Below are 14,735 nucleotides of genomic sequence, written 5' to 3' on the forward strand. Positions count from 1 at the left end.
TAGGTATGGAAATTGGAGATATTTGTTGGTAAGGCAATGATGGTGCATGCCTTTAATCCCAGCACAGCAGAGGCAGAGGGGCAGAGGGGCAGAAGCAGAAGCAGAGGCAGATAGATCTTTGTGAGTTTAAGGCCATGGCCAGCTTGGTCTACAATGCTAGTTTAGGACATCCAGAAAAACCCTGTCTCGAAAAACAAAAACAAAACAAAACAAAACAAAACAAAAGATATTCAAAGAGTTGAGCATATTATAGAAAATCAAATCCCAATGCTTCAGAGGATGGGGCAAGATGATGATGATGAGTCTAGATTTGAGTCTGAAGACAATTTGGGCTATGCAGTGGCTCTTAGGTCACAAATTAGTAATAAGAGAACAGCGACTAAAGGTCTCCACACACACTCACCAGGTCAATGTTTTGCATTATGTCTTGGAATGAGGGATGCGTTCGGAATTGCTCAAAGAGGTCTCGTTTGTAGAGCAGGGCGTACACCAGGTTTGGGTTGTGGTGAAGCGAATTGGTCAGGCAGGAGTTGATGATCTCTAGCATCATCCGAATCACTTCTTCAATGACACTCAGGTCCTGGGCCTGGTGAACAAAGGAAATCCCAACAAGCAGTCAGTGTTTTGTTCCCTGCCACAGAAGAAACCACAATACAAGTGACAGGCCTGGTGAACAAAGGAAATCCCAACAAGCAGTCAGTGTTTTGTTCCCTGCCACAGAAGAAACCACAATACAAGTGACAGCGACAATTTCAACAGCGCTGGAGATATTACACAGGTAAACCCTTCAGATTTTGTCAAGAATTTTAGAGTTAGGTTCATCTGTTACTAAGGGATGGGAGTTAAAATAGTATTAGCTTAGTCTGAGATAACTGGACTTTTAGATACTAGCTAATATAGGGGAAAGTTTGCAGGCCACTTAGTCCCACCTTCAGACCCTTATTGGTATTCTCTGTCTAAACCATTAGACCACAACAATGTAGCCAGTCCTGAAGTCTGGCCCACTCCAGGAAAAGTGCTCAGTCAGGGCACAACCTCCTGTTCCACACTGCCATTTCAACATCGGATTTACAGATATATTAGCCTGTGTTTTCTCACTGCCTCCTCAGAGTTGACAGTTGTGATGGCTCGTCCCCAATATGTCTCTGAAGGAGTTCCCAGAGAGGTTCAACTGAGGTTTACTCCTGAATGTGGGTGGCAGCATCCTATGCACTGGGGCGAGAGACTGAGTAAAAAGGGGAACTGAGAAAGATGAGCTGAGTCCCAGCATCCTTTGCTCCCCAGCTGAGGCTCCAATGTGACAGGTCACTTTGTGCTCTGCCACTCTGCCTTCCTGTGTGAAGGACTGTGATCCTCTAAGCAGTGAGCCAAACTCTTCTTTCCCTAGACTGTTTTCTGTTTTGTTTTTTGGGGGGGGGGGGTTGCTTAGGAATTTGTGATGAGAACAGTAATTAAGACAACAGTCTTTTGGACTCTGTGAAATGACTCTAAGGCAGGAACTCAAAGTAAGCCACTAGCAAGGCTTTTGCTGAGCCCTCTGGGGGCACGTGTGTTCGTGTGTGTGTGTGTGTGTGTGTGTGTGTTGCCTTCCCTAAGACTCTCCAGTGCAGTGCCATCACCTGCTGACCTCCAAGGCCCCACGGTCTCCTCCAAGGCCCCACGGTCAGCACCTCATGGGTCAATCTGTTCCATCTCAAAACTACTCATTCTGTCTGGGGCTCATCAAGAAACACTGACCTCAGTTTTGTCCATAGCTATGTATTTCAAATGCCTTCATTTTATAAGCATCTATACATTTCTGTTTTTAGAGCAAAGTGGGAGATCAACCTCTAGCTTTGTAAATTACAATAACATTTGTCAGAATGTCCATTTAGCTGCCCCGCCTTCCTTCATAGAGAGGAATGGGTTTCAGGATTTTCTGAGGTCATTTTAGAAAAACCTATCCTGATAGTTAATTACTTCAGGAGCATGCTAAGATGTCAAATTTCATTCTAACGAATATTTTACACATCAGTTTAGTTAAGTGTAAGTCCTGATATATTAAATTCACATTTCCAAGATTAGCTATGTGCTGATAGCTTAAGTTTATTCCCAATGTTTAAATAATTTCCCCCAAACAACCAGGACTTGCTCACTTAATCTCAAGCTAAAGCATCAGTCAGGGAAGTATAAAGTAGAAACTTTAATGCTTCAAAATCAAATAACCATGCCCCACATTAGCTTGTTTTAAGGACTGGGTTTCAGGAAGCCCAGGCTGGCCTTGAACTCGCTGCCACAGGGCTGGCTTTGCCTCTCTCCGCCTCCTCCTCTCAGATGCTGGGCCTACAAACATGCACCCTTAGGCTAGAGTGCATCAGTGGTTACTGTGACTCAATCTGGCAAAAGGAGTTTTCAGAGTTATGCTTTCTCACCCTTAAAGGAGTTACTAGGTATTCTATTTAATTTTTCTGATACTGTTTCTCTGTTAAGGGCTCCCCCCCCCCTTTTTTTTCTTTAGACAGGGTATTTCTATTATTAGTCTTGGCTGGCCTGAGACTTTCAGAGAGCCACCTGCCTCTGCCTTGCAAGTGCTAGGATTAAAGGAATATCCTGCCATGCCTGGCTCTCTGGTAAATTCTAATGCTTTCCTTTAATGTATGACTACAATACTATAGTTTAGCTACAGATGGATAAATTAAATGGCAAGAAAACACAGTTTCCATCATTTAGATTAACTAGAAATACAGTTTGGGAAAGAAGGATATTTTACATGATATCATATTTTACTGGAATGTAAGGCAGCTTTGGTATTTTAATGTTGTGAATTGATTAGGAAACAAAAATGAGAAATTACATATATATAATTTAGAAGTTCAAGCTTAGAATGAGTCATAGACTATAATAACTTCTTATCAATATCTTTTTTACCATATAACATTGTAAATAACTTATATTATTAACATTTCAATATAAAGTGGCACATGCCTGTAATCCCAGCACTTGGGAGGCAGAGGCAGGCGGATTTCTGAGCTCGAGGCCAGCCTGGTCTACAGAGTGAGTTCCAGGACAGCCAGGGCTATACAGAGAAACCCTGTCTTGAAAAAACCAAAAAACAAATAAACAAAAAACAAACAAACAAAAAAAACAAAACCACAGCACATGAGATAAGGTCAGCTGTTTTCTTGATCACACCCTGAGTGAGATTCTAATGTGTAACCAGTGTGTGCCTAAGTCTGTCCTACTGGACGAAGGGTGTGCAGCACAGTGCAGGTGGCTCCAAGGCCGCACCAGCTGGATGACAGCTACAGTCACTCCCACAAGGGTTCCCTCTAATTCCCGAGAAAGACAGAGGTCACCTGAAGTCAGGCACCTACATGGGTCGGCTTTACTTATGTCTCTAAAATGGTTCCAAGAGTTTCCATATACATCATTTTATTCAATCTGGTAACTGTTTAGCGCAGTTACTGGTTAGGTAGCCTACCATGTAATCCTAAAGTGTGCGCTGGAGCTGCTGGGCAGCAAGGCTGCTGGCCACCATACTGCTAGACTCCCTCCCTCCCTCCAGGTCACCCCGGTTGGTCAACCAGTCTATTCTTGAATACACAGCACACAGTTCTGGCAACTAGTTCATTTCCATTTTAAGTGGCAACAGTTCTTTGCTAACCACTTTAATTATCCTTTAAGAAACAGCCGGAGTTCCTACTGTGTTGTTTCCTAGAAACTACTCTGTGGGTCTCCACATCCCTGCTGGAGGATCAACTGCAGCTTCCAGGCACCAAGCGGCTCACGAGATAATCAGGGTAAATTACATGTCAGGGGAATTCAGATTTGCTAAAAACAAGATTATCAAACTTTTGGTTAATTCTAATTTCTAAGAAATGCTATTCCCAATAAATACACTCTGCAATTTAATTTGAATCATGAAGTTGCCACTGTGACTAGATTCTGAGGCAGGGTACCTGTAATATTTGACCAAAAAAAAAAAAATCAGTCAATCAATAAAATTCGTTTTGATTCATTTCTAAAAAGGCATTATGAGGCAGTAATCACTACTTGGAAAAGGATTAAAAAAAAACCTAGCATAAATTAATTGGAATACTTCCTTTAATGACAGTACCACCCAAATCCCAGGACTTACTTTAGATCTAAAAGGTTATTTAATCATGCTATTCCAAGCTACCCAGTTTTTAAAAACTGGTGAGGGGTTGAATCCCAGGCCTTGAGCATGCTAAGCATGAGTTGCTGACCTTGCGCTAACCTCTCAGCCTCCTAGTAGATATTTCCATTTCAGTAGCATTTGTTAAAACTGTGCAGCATAGGGTGCAGAAGGGGGATTCTAGGAAAAGTACACTGCTTCCCAAAGTGGGACGTCCCAAAGTGACAACGTCAATACATTTTTTCTTTAGCTGTTACTACAGTGATGGTTTGTATATGCTCTCTGCCCAGGGAGTGGCACTGTTAGGAGGTATGGCCCTGTTTGAGTAGGTGTGGCCTTTTTGGTGTAGGTGTGTCACTGGGTGTGGGCTTTAAGGACCTCCTCCTAGCTGCCTGGCAGCCAGTCTTCTGCTAGCAGCCTTCAGATGAAGGTGTAGAACCCTCAGCTCCTCTTCTATCATGCTCCTGCCCTGATGATAATGGTCTGAACCTCTGACCCTGTAAGCCAGCCCCAACTAGATGCTGTCCTTTTAAGAGTTGCCTTGGTCATGGTGTCTGCTCACAGCAGTAAAACCCTAAGACAACTATTAAATGAGAAAATAAATAGTCAAAGAACTCAGAAATCATATTTCTTGGTCTTTTTTTGTTTGTTTTTTGTTTTCCAAGACAGAGTTTCTCTGTGTGGTCCTGGCTATCCTGGAACTCTGTCTCTGTAGACCAAGCCTCAAATTCAAGAGGGTGTTAGGATTTAGATGTTCGATTGGCCCTACAGTCACCTTGGATGGCAGCGAACAGCATCTCCAGTAAGACCAACTGAGAGAATTGAAGGAACTGCTTATATTTTAAAAAGATATCACTTTTATAAAGCTTATTTTATTATAGAGTGTAAATCCATTTTCTGAACAGTATCCCCTGAAGGACAGTTAAAAAGTAATGAAAGCACAGGGCTCCAGAGATGGCTCCATGGTTATGAGCCCTTGAGGCTCTCACAGAAGACTGGGTTCAGTTCTGAGCATCCACACAGAGGCCCACAATCATCTGTGACCCAGTTCTAAGGATCTGCCATCCGCTTCTGACTTGTGAGTGTCAGACATGCATTCAGGCAAACTGTCACCCACATTCAAAACAAAAATTTAAAATAAAATAATGAAAGGAATCTTTTGGCTCATTTGAAACTAAGAAGGATAGTCAGGTGTGCTTGCACATGCTTTTAATCCCAGAATTTGGGAGGCTGAGGCAGAAGGAGTTCTGTGAGTTCCAGGCCAGCCTGGTCTACATGCTGCATAGTGAGTTTCAGGCTAGCCACGTTCCAGACCCTATCTCAGGAAAACAAACTTAACATAATACAAACACTCGGGGGGTAGAGAGGTAGGAAGATCTCATCTAGGATAGTCTGAGCTACAGGGGAAATCCCTGTTTCAAAAACAAAAGCACACGTGACAGCTCCTGGCTGGAGCAACCAAGTACTCAGAACAAAAATCTGTGCCTTCTTGATTCACAACCTGCTCTTTTCAGGATTTGCAGTTTGCATAGCAGGAATGGAGCCCAGACCAAGTCAGCAAGCCAAGGTGTGTCTGCACACACGGTCCCGTGTAGAAACAAGGACCCAGGGCGAAGAGTCCCACCCAGTCTTGGGCATTCTGGTTGTCTGTGCATGTAGAGATTAGAGTCCGACAACTCTGTGTTAAATACTAATTCAATATTGACAGCTCAGTTGGCAGTTGTAGGCATATTTTACCCAGTTAACAACACTCAGAGCCCCATCTCATTTTAAAAACTTCTTTTTCCTTTTAAGAGGGAATTTATACAGTTTCAAATCATTTATTTTTAGTTTCCTTAGGAGAAGCATATGCATCTTGTTTGTATTAGTTCTGGGGGGATTCCAAGAAAGTTGTCTAGATTTCCTGCATTTTCAGCAGAAAATAAAACCTTCAACAAAATTAATGGGACTTTGCCAAAGGCAGGGAGGGGAGGAAAAGCCCAGGCGCGGCTCCCCAGCCTTCAAAGGCAATCTTTCGGTGATAGACTCTTGTTATCTTTATGTTGTTAATTCACTGGCACACAGAAGAGCTCTGTGACCATGTTATTTCTAGCCAGAACTGGATCTCTCCCAAAACATCCAGCTTGTGATAGAAAGAACTGGCTTTATATTACACAGAAATCACAGCCCAAGAATAAACCCTGGAACCAAAGGAGACAATAGGTAACTTTATTCGAGTGAGGAAGGCAAGTGGAGCGGAAGCAGAGCTCTGGCATGCCTCTCATGTGTGGGAGGGTGTGCCCATAGTCTTCCTCACCCTTCCTTGGACACAGTCTCAATGTTGCCCAGAGGCCTCAACTAGAACCTTGGGATGTGATCTACATCACACTGCTGCGCTGGCATGGGTGGCACAGAGGTAAGATACGTGTGGCCACTAGGGGACATTGGTTAACTTCAGTTTCCCACAACTGGAAATCAGCCACACAATTCACAAAAGAAGGAATGCTCTGATAGGAGAGCAGCTATGCGGCTGTCCGGGCTCCTGGAGCGTGAGTGGAGTGGGGCTGTTCTGGGACTGTTCTCAGCCTGGGGCAGCGCTGCTCCAACCGATGCCTGTAGTGGCGTGTCTGCCCAGCAGGCTCCAGCAGCCCTGGGTGCCATGCAGAGCAGGGCAGGCCGCCTTCTGCTGGCGGCCGCAACAGCGCCTGTGCCGGCGCCTGACAATTTAGGTGCTCACCTTCAGAATCTGCATTCAGTTTTGAATTCTTCTTAAAAAACACCCTTCTACACTCTATAAAAAGCAAACTCTTGAATAAATCCCAGTAAAACAACGCTCTGGGAAAGATGTGCCTTGCCCACAAAGAAAGCAATAAACCAAGCAACGAACGCCCCCACCCCCTCCTGCACTTCACGCTCGACTCCCTGAGTGTCTGTCTTCCCATTCGGCAAGCCCAGAGCCACAGTCACTCTCCTCAGCTCAGCAGCTTCTGCTGAGTCAACTATGTTAGTCATTTGCAAAATAACTACTCACGGCTGAGTCTCCATAAAAAAAATGGAAAAATTACTCAACCCAGAAAGCAAATTTTATTAGCTACCAAAAATATAATTAACATAAAAATCTTCAGTGCCCTCAAACAAATACAATTAAAAAATTGCTTCTGATTCCTTCACCACATTGAATCGTCACTGGCAGCTGTGAGGAGAACGGAAACACATAGATCTGTGAGCGCGACGGTACAAGCCTAAGTGCCAGTCAGACAGTCGCTCCTGGAGTCAGCGATGCCGAGAACACAGCACCAGGAGAGTGCGGGAGCACTGGTCAGCCTGGGCCATCCCGGGGCTGGCTTCCAGTTCCTGGCCTGCTGTGGACTTCAGCAAATCACTTTCTTGTGCCCCAGTTCCTTCAGATGGGCTCTGTGAGGTAAAGGGGATGTGGTGGAAGGTGACACACCAGGAAATGGCCGTGAGTTCCTGCTTAGGTTGTGGACCGTGGCAAAGAATGCCTCTCTTCCTCTATATCAGAAAAGGCAGATAATTTGCACATCTGGAGTCTTCCTGGACCTATCAGGAATGGTTCTGTAAGTCATCGAGATAAGATGAACTGCATGGAGAGCCTGGCTCCTGGGAACAGAGTGGCAGAGAAACACCTCAGAGGGGCTGCTGCCTGAGGTCCAGGGCGCTGAACTCCAGCACAGCCAGTGTGAGCAGTGCAAGACAGGGAGGTGGCAGCAGGGGCTTGGACAGTTCTACCATAGCAACCTGCTGGTCAGAGCTACTCCAGGGCAGACAGGCAGAGGAGAAAGGCAGGCAGGGGCTTGGGAACACTTACCACACCAGAAAGGTGAGAAAAGTTAGCAATCTCTATGACCCCATTTCCTGCTCGAGGGAAGGACTCTGGGTCTGGCCTGAGAAGCAATTAAGTGGAAAAACAAAACCACCACCACAAACCACAAAGGGCGGATTTTCTAATCCATTTTTCCAACAAAAGATTTCTAGAACATAAAGACTTAAACTGTAAAATGAAGTTAACATGTCCTTTCCCCCATTTAAACTTTTGTTTACAGATATGAGCACCACACCTGTGCCTTGTGCCTATGGAGCGCAGAGGGGGGGACTTCATCTCTGGCACTGGGTTACAGACAGCCAGGAAGTGTCACATGGGTGATGGGCCCCTGGAAGGGCAGCCAGCTGAGCCACCAATTCAACCAAAATGTCAAGAAAATTGAAAAGGATAGAAAAAGAGAAACCTATTTATACAAGCTTCATCGAGAGATAGGAAGGAGTTGGGGGTGTGTGTGTGTGCTCAAAACTCTTAAAAGAAAAAAAAACAGCTCCGAATGAAAGAGAAATTTAATTAAATGAAAGTAGGGACTTGCTGGGCAGTAGTGGCACACACCTTTAATCCCAGCACTTGGGAGGCAGAGGCAGGCGGATTTCTGAGTTCGAGGCCACCCCTGGTCTACAGAGTGAGTTCCAGGACAGCCAGGGCTATACAGAGAAACCCTGTCTTGAAAAAAAACCAAAGGAAAAAAAGAAAGACAAAGAGAGAGAGAGAGAGAGAGAGAGAGAGAGAGAGAGAGAGAGAGAGAGAGAGAGAGAGAGAAATAGAGAAAGTAGGGACTTCATACACGGGAGAAGAATTGATGACAAAAATGTTAACAAAACACGCAAAAAGTAAAAGACAGATGAGGACACCTTGGCAGTCCCTCAGAAGACATGACTGGCTCAGAGCCAATGTAACTGGTATTGAAGAGCTGCAACCCAAGGGACAGTTAAGGAAAGATGCAGCCTGGAGGGCGGCACAGCAGGATGCGAAAATGCTTGAGTTTGTATCATGAATCCTATAAGGCGGCAGGTGAGAACAGACTCCTAAGAGTTGTTCTCTGACCTGTAAGTATGCTCTGTTGTATGCTTCTGTACTTACACACACACACACACACACACACACACACACACACACACACACACATCACACACAGGGAGACAATAATGAAAAACAAAATGTTGTCAGGCAGATCACTGTGAGTCTGAGGCCAGCCTGACTATATAGCATGTTTCAGGCCAGCCAGGGCTGCACAGTGAGATCACGCTCGAAGATTTAAAAAACAAACAAGCAAGCAAACAAAAACCCGCAACTTTTTAATTGTGTGTCTGTGTGTGGCCATGTATGTGTGAGTGCAGGTCCTTTGCATGGGCAGGGTGTGCTTCTAACAGTTGAGCCCTCTCCAGCCCCACGAAGATGCTAAATCATTCCTAGACAGCAAACAACATAAACCTGAGGAAGCCCAAAGGAAGCACGCCACAATGAAATAATAGCAAAATCTGTGTCCAGATCTGATCATGAAAGCCGCACATTCATTTCTGCTAAGTGCAAACAGAAATGGACATATTGCTGATGAGAGAAGGGAAAAGCACCGACATGCATCAGGGGAGACGAGGCAGGCAGACATTCCTGTGAGGGACACCCGGGAGACAGACACAGACACAGACACGCATGAGGGACACCCAGGAGACAGCCACAATCCTTCTCCGTGTGGCTCCATGGCCTTCCTCTGTGAGCACCAAGAGACAGGCAGAGTTTGTATCCCTCTTCCTGTAAAGCCCTGTATTGGCTGGTTTTGTGTGTCAACTTGGCACAGGCTGGAGTTATCACAGAGAAAGGAGTTGGGGAAGTGCCTCCATGAGATCTGTAGGGCATTTTCTCAATTAGTGATGGAGGGGGGGAGGGCCCCTTGTGGGTGGTACCACCTTTGGGCTGGTAGTCCTGGGTTCTATAAGAGAGCAGGCTGAGCAAGCCAGGGGAAGCAAGTCAGTAAGAAACATCCCTCCATGGCCTCTGCATCAGCTCCTGCTTCCTGACCAGCTTGAGTTCCAGTCCTGACTTCCTTTGGTGATGAACAGCAACATGGAAGTGTAAGCTCAATAAACCCTTTCCTTCCCAACCTGCTTCTTGGTCATGATGTTTGTGTAGGAATAGAAACCCTAAGACAGGCCCCCAGCCCTATCTGATGAGGGCATCACCACTAGGATTTCTTTGAATCCTAATCACCTCATTAAGGCCCAGTATTCAAACACAGTCAAGGCAGTGAAGGCTTCTGAGTTTGCAGTTCTAGGAAACCAATCTAGTCTCCACCACAGAACAGGACGAAGGGGAACTGTCCAATCTGGTGGGGGGAAGCAAGCTGGACTCCTGTGAAGAACTCTTGCCAAGAAAGACGAATCTGTCTAAATCTGTGCAAGCCTTTAGTGTAAATACCCACTTCCACTACTTAGGACCAGAGAGCAAATTCAAAGGGGGCCAACAGGAGATAACCACCCCTTAAACCCAACCCAACCCAACTCAACAAAAAGCCATGCTCATAATGGGGGCAATTCTGTACGAATGCTGGGCTTCTGCAGTGTGTTAACAGCTGGAAAGGAAAGGGAAGTTTAAGTTAAGACTTTAAAGCTCTAATTTAAAGTCTTAGGAGACATATCAACTAAAAGTGTGAATCTTAATTCCAATTTAACACACTGCTAACAGCCATTTTTGAGAATTCAGAAGAAATATGATTATGCTACACGAGATAAAGCCTTGGGAATAGTACTGCTTTTGTTAGACGTGATAATGGTGTGATATTATAAAAGAAAATGACATTGTTTCTGGAGATGTATATCAAAGTGTAAAAAGATAAAATTCTAGGATTTACTATAGAATACTTTAGCAAAAAAAGTAAATGTTTATATAGAGAATATACAAGGCTACAAATGCATTTATAATGCTTTACTTATGTTCACATGTATGGGTATTGTATGTTTTACCTGAATGGATATATGTATCACATATGCATGCTTTGTGTTCTTGGAGGCCAGAAGGTGCTGGATCCTCTAGGACTGGAGTACAGATGGTTGTGAATCAGCTTGTGGCCAGTGTTCTTAACCACTGAACTATCTCTCCAGACCGAAGGACAGTTTTTTGTTGTTATTTATTCATTTACTGACTGTGTCCATGGGGGTGGGGCCTGGCGTGCCTGAGTAGATCAGAGGATGATGTCTGAGAGTGAGTCCTCTTGGTAGAGAAATGTGGTTCCTGAACTCAGGCATCAGACTTGGCCACAAGCACCTTAACCTGCTGAGCCATTTCACTGACCCTCATTTCGTTCTTTTTAAAATCAGAAACATTAAGTATGACTTCGAAATCTAGGAAAGGTCATGCGGAAGTAAAAGACAAGTGTCATCCAAACACTCAACACAGCATACGCTCAGATTCAACGCTGTAATAAAAAGTCTCAGGACTGAGTCTTCAGTGATCACAGTAAGTCAATAGAGGAGAAAGTCACGACATCCTGTTGGATTTAGAGAGGGAATTACAGGGGTCAGTTATTACAGAAGGAATGCTTCTGTCCTGAAGCATTTTGAAAATTCAAAATGCTCATTCCTTATATGAAAGGGAGAAGGGGATGGGCTGGCATGGTGGGAAGAAAACAGAGCAGCGGTCCTCTTTCAGAGGAGCTGAGCTTTGATCCCACAACTCATTTTGGGGGTTAAAAGTATCTTTAACTCTAGCTGCAGGGATCTAATATCTGACCTCCAGCACATGCACACATGGAGAAACGGTGCATACACACACAGTCACACACTAACACACATGCACACTCACATGCACATACACACACCAACACACATGCACACTCACATGCACATACACACACCAACCCATAAATGCACACTCACACATACACACACACCAACACACATGTACACTCACATATACACATCCATCAACACACACACAATTACACACATACACGCACCAACACACTCATGCACACTCACACATACACCAACACACACACTCACATAAACACACCAACACACACATATATATATACACATGTAATTAGCATAATAAAATCTTAAAAATGCAGAATGAACACAAATACTAATTCAGAAAACATTTAAAAGCAAATTATTAATGATGGGCTGTAGTGGCACATGCCTTTAATGTCAGCACTTCAGAGGCAGAGGCAGAGGCAGAGGCAGAGGCAGAGGCAGAGGCAGAGGCAGAGGCAGGCTGATATCTGAGTTCAAGGCCAGCCTGGTCTACAGAGTGAGTTCCAGGATAGCTGGGGCTATATAGAGAAACCCTGTCTCAAAAAACAAAAATAAAAACAAAAACAAACAAACAAACAAAAGATATGTTGAGCTTTTTGAGAGGTAAAAATGTACATTAAAATTGAAATACTGAGATCTTTAAAAATGTAAATATTATTGTTACACTAAGCAGTTAATTTGTTTAGAAATATGTTAAAAATACTCTAAGTGTAATGCTGTGACCATAACTGATGCAGATGACCCTGACTGAAGACAGCCTGACTTAAACCGTGCTGCACGACACCCATTCAGCACTTTGATGATCCAACACTGTGGTTACAGTGGCCTAATGAACAGGACAATGCCTGCATTCTGTCCAGATAACCACTAATGCCCACACTTAAGTCAAGGTGAACGGCAGTGGGTGACTCAGTCTGTACCTACAATTAGAGCAAGGCTCACTGACGTTGCCATGGGAACTGCCGATTGCCTAGCAATTACCATTCAAAAACTTAGGAGGCCCCGCACTAAATTTGCAATTTATTTCTTATGGCAGAAACTGATTTTCAAAGCAGTCTGAGGATCTTTATATTAACAAAGAACATTTGCCACAGCAAGTGTCAAGATATCCCCAGTACAGATGTGAGTGGGTTTATATTGTCTAAACCTCAAAGGCACCCAAAGAACATACATAATCCATTTCCAACTATTGTTGTTTGTGATTATATGTTTAAAAATTCAAAATGCTCATTCCTTATATGCTCATATTCTATGAAATCAACTGAGGGTGGGGGTAGTGGAACTGAATATCGGCTCCCTTCATAAGGCTTCAGGGCCTCACCTCTGAGAGAACCCAGTGCCATCACACCGAGTTAGGAGTGACGACCTTCTGTTAACTGCTGTCAGTGTGTGTGTGTGTGTGTGTGTGTGTGTGTGTGTGTGTGTGTGTGTGTGTAAGAGAGAGACAGAGAGAGAGAGAGAGACAGACAGACAGACAAGAAATTTGCTTTTATTTCCTGGGAAGAAGTTTTTAGAAATTATCACAAATAAAAGATTAAAATTAAAATAGGATTAAAATAGGAAGCAAACAAATTGATGACTAACATGAAGTCTATCATTCATGAAATGGCACAGTAATAATTAATTCACTTGTAAAGAGGGGTGTGGCCCCTGGCCTCTTCCTTTGGTATAAGCAACTCTTCTGTGTGCACGACTGTGCGTCCATGAGGAGGCCTGAGAGCAGTGCTGCCCAGCTTCCTTTGCTGACACAGGGTCTCTTGAAGAACCCAGAGCTGGCACACTCGGCGAGCTCACAGGCACACAGGCGTGTGTCACCACACCTAGCCTGCCTCTCTGCGGTGTTGGGGATCCACACTTAGGCCTCACACACACATGACATACACTTAACCAACAGTCGTCACCCCGGTCCCCTCTAAGGAAACTCAGCATCCTTGGCTTGCTCTGAGGATGAGAAAGAGATTCTGTTCATGGGGAAGAAAATAAGCACACAGAAGCACTGGGTGTCGTGGTTTGCTTGGTGCTGGACCTCACCAAAGCACAGCACCCACACTCGGAAGTGAAGAAATAATGATGTTTTCTACAGTACATCAAGCTCTCAAACATTTGTTCACTTCTGTCACTGAACACACCGAACTGTCCCGACATGGCTTCCGCTGAGAGCAAACTGACAAGCAAACGTCTCTCTCCTGGACCCACCTTGTGCTTGCTGTGCTTGAGGGCTGAATGGGTAAAGCAGGCTCTGGGATACATACGGAGGGCTTGGCTTCTGGGAAAAGCACCAGGAGGTGGTCACAGCCATGCCCTCTGAGGTGAGTGCTGGGCCAGGAGTCCAAGGAGTGCTCAGAGGTAAACAGCTCCTGCAACCTCTGTGCAAACGGGCTGTCTTGTTAAGCAGAAACACAGTGCCTGTCTGTTCTGCGGAGCTACAGGGCTGTCCGACTTGACGATGACTAACCGTGAGGGCGAGGGCTTCGGAAATGTGTGCCAACGCAATGTGGCTTCTCTGATGGTCATAGTAGTACATGCTTGTCCTTCAAACACTGAAGAGGCCGAGGCAGGGGGAGAACGACTTTGAGTTTGCATAAGTTCAGACTACACAGTGAGATCTTATTTCAGAGAAAAAAACAAATAAGCAAGCAAACAAACAAACAAACAAACAAACACCAGTTTGCTTTTCTGGACTGACTTTCTAGTCTTTGACTACTAAGAAAAAGAAATGAGCATGAGGTAACAGGAAGTGTCACCGTTCTCTGGTCAGCTGTCCTATGAGTCTTTAGATGAGAAATAGGAATGTCAGGCTTTTATTTAGTTATAGGCAGACCACGCTTTCCCTGAGACCCAGAGTTAGCGAAGGAAGATGGCGCCTATCTCAGATGCTCGCTGTACACACTGAACCGTTCTTACTCTACAAGAGACAGGGTGACAGAAAGTCTTTTTCATAATGACTGTCACTCATTTAACTTTGGCAAGGACCTAAATATGTATAGGAACAATTACAGAGAAATCTGTTCCTACCAACAAAGCCAGC

At 44.5% G+C, this 14,735-nt stretch overlaps 1 protein-coding gene across 3 annotated transcripts in view; it reads right to left on the minus strand.

The window, feature by feature from the left end:
- The window catches only part of Dym (dymeclin), a 262,686-nt gene that overhangs the window by 63,852 nt on the left and 184,099 nt on the right, over positions 1 to 14,735 (minus strand). For all 3 annotated transcript variants that reach the window (XM_052155709.1, XM_052155710.1, XM_052155711.1), the window contains one exon: positions 404 to 586. In XM_052155709.1, the coding sequence (XP_052011669.1) occupies positions 404 to 586 (183 nt within the window). The remainder of the gene's footprint in view (positions 1 to 403; positions 587 to 14,735) is intronic.

The sequence above is a fragment of the Apodemus sylvaticus genome, chromosome 13 (genome assembly GCF_947179515.1).
Source record: "Apodemus sylvaticus chromosome 13, mApoSyl1.1, whole genome shotgun sequence".
Taxonomy (NCBI): Eukaryota; Metazoa; Chordata; class Mammalia; order Rodentia; family Muridae; genus Apodemus; species Apodemus sylvaticus.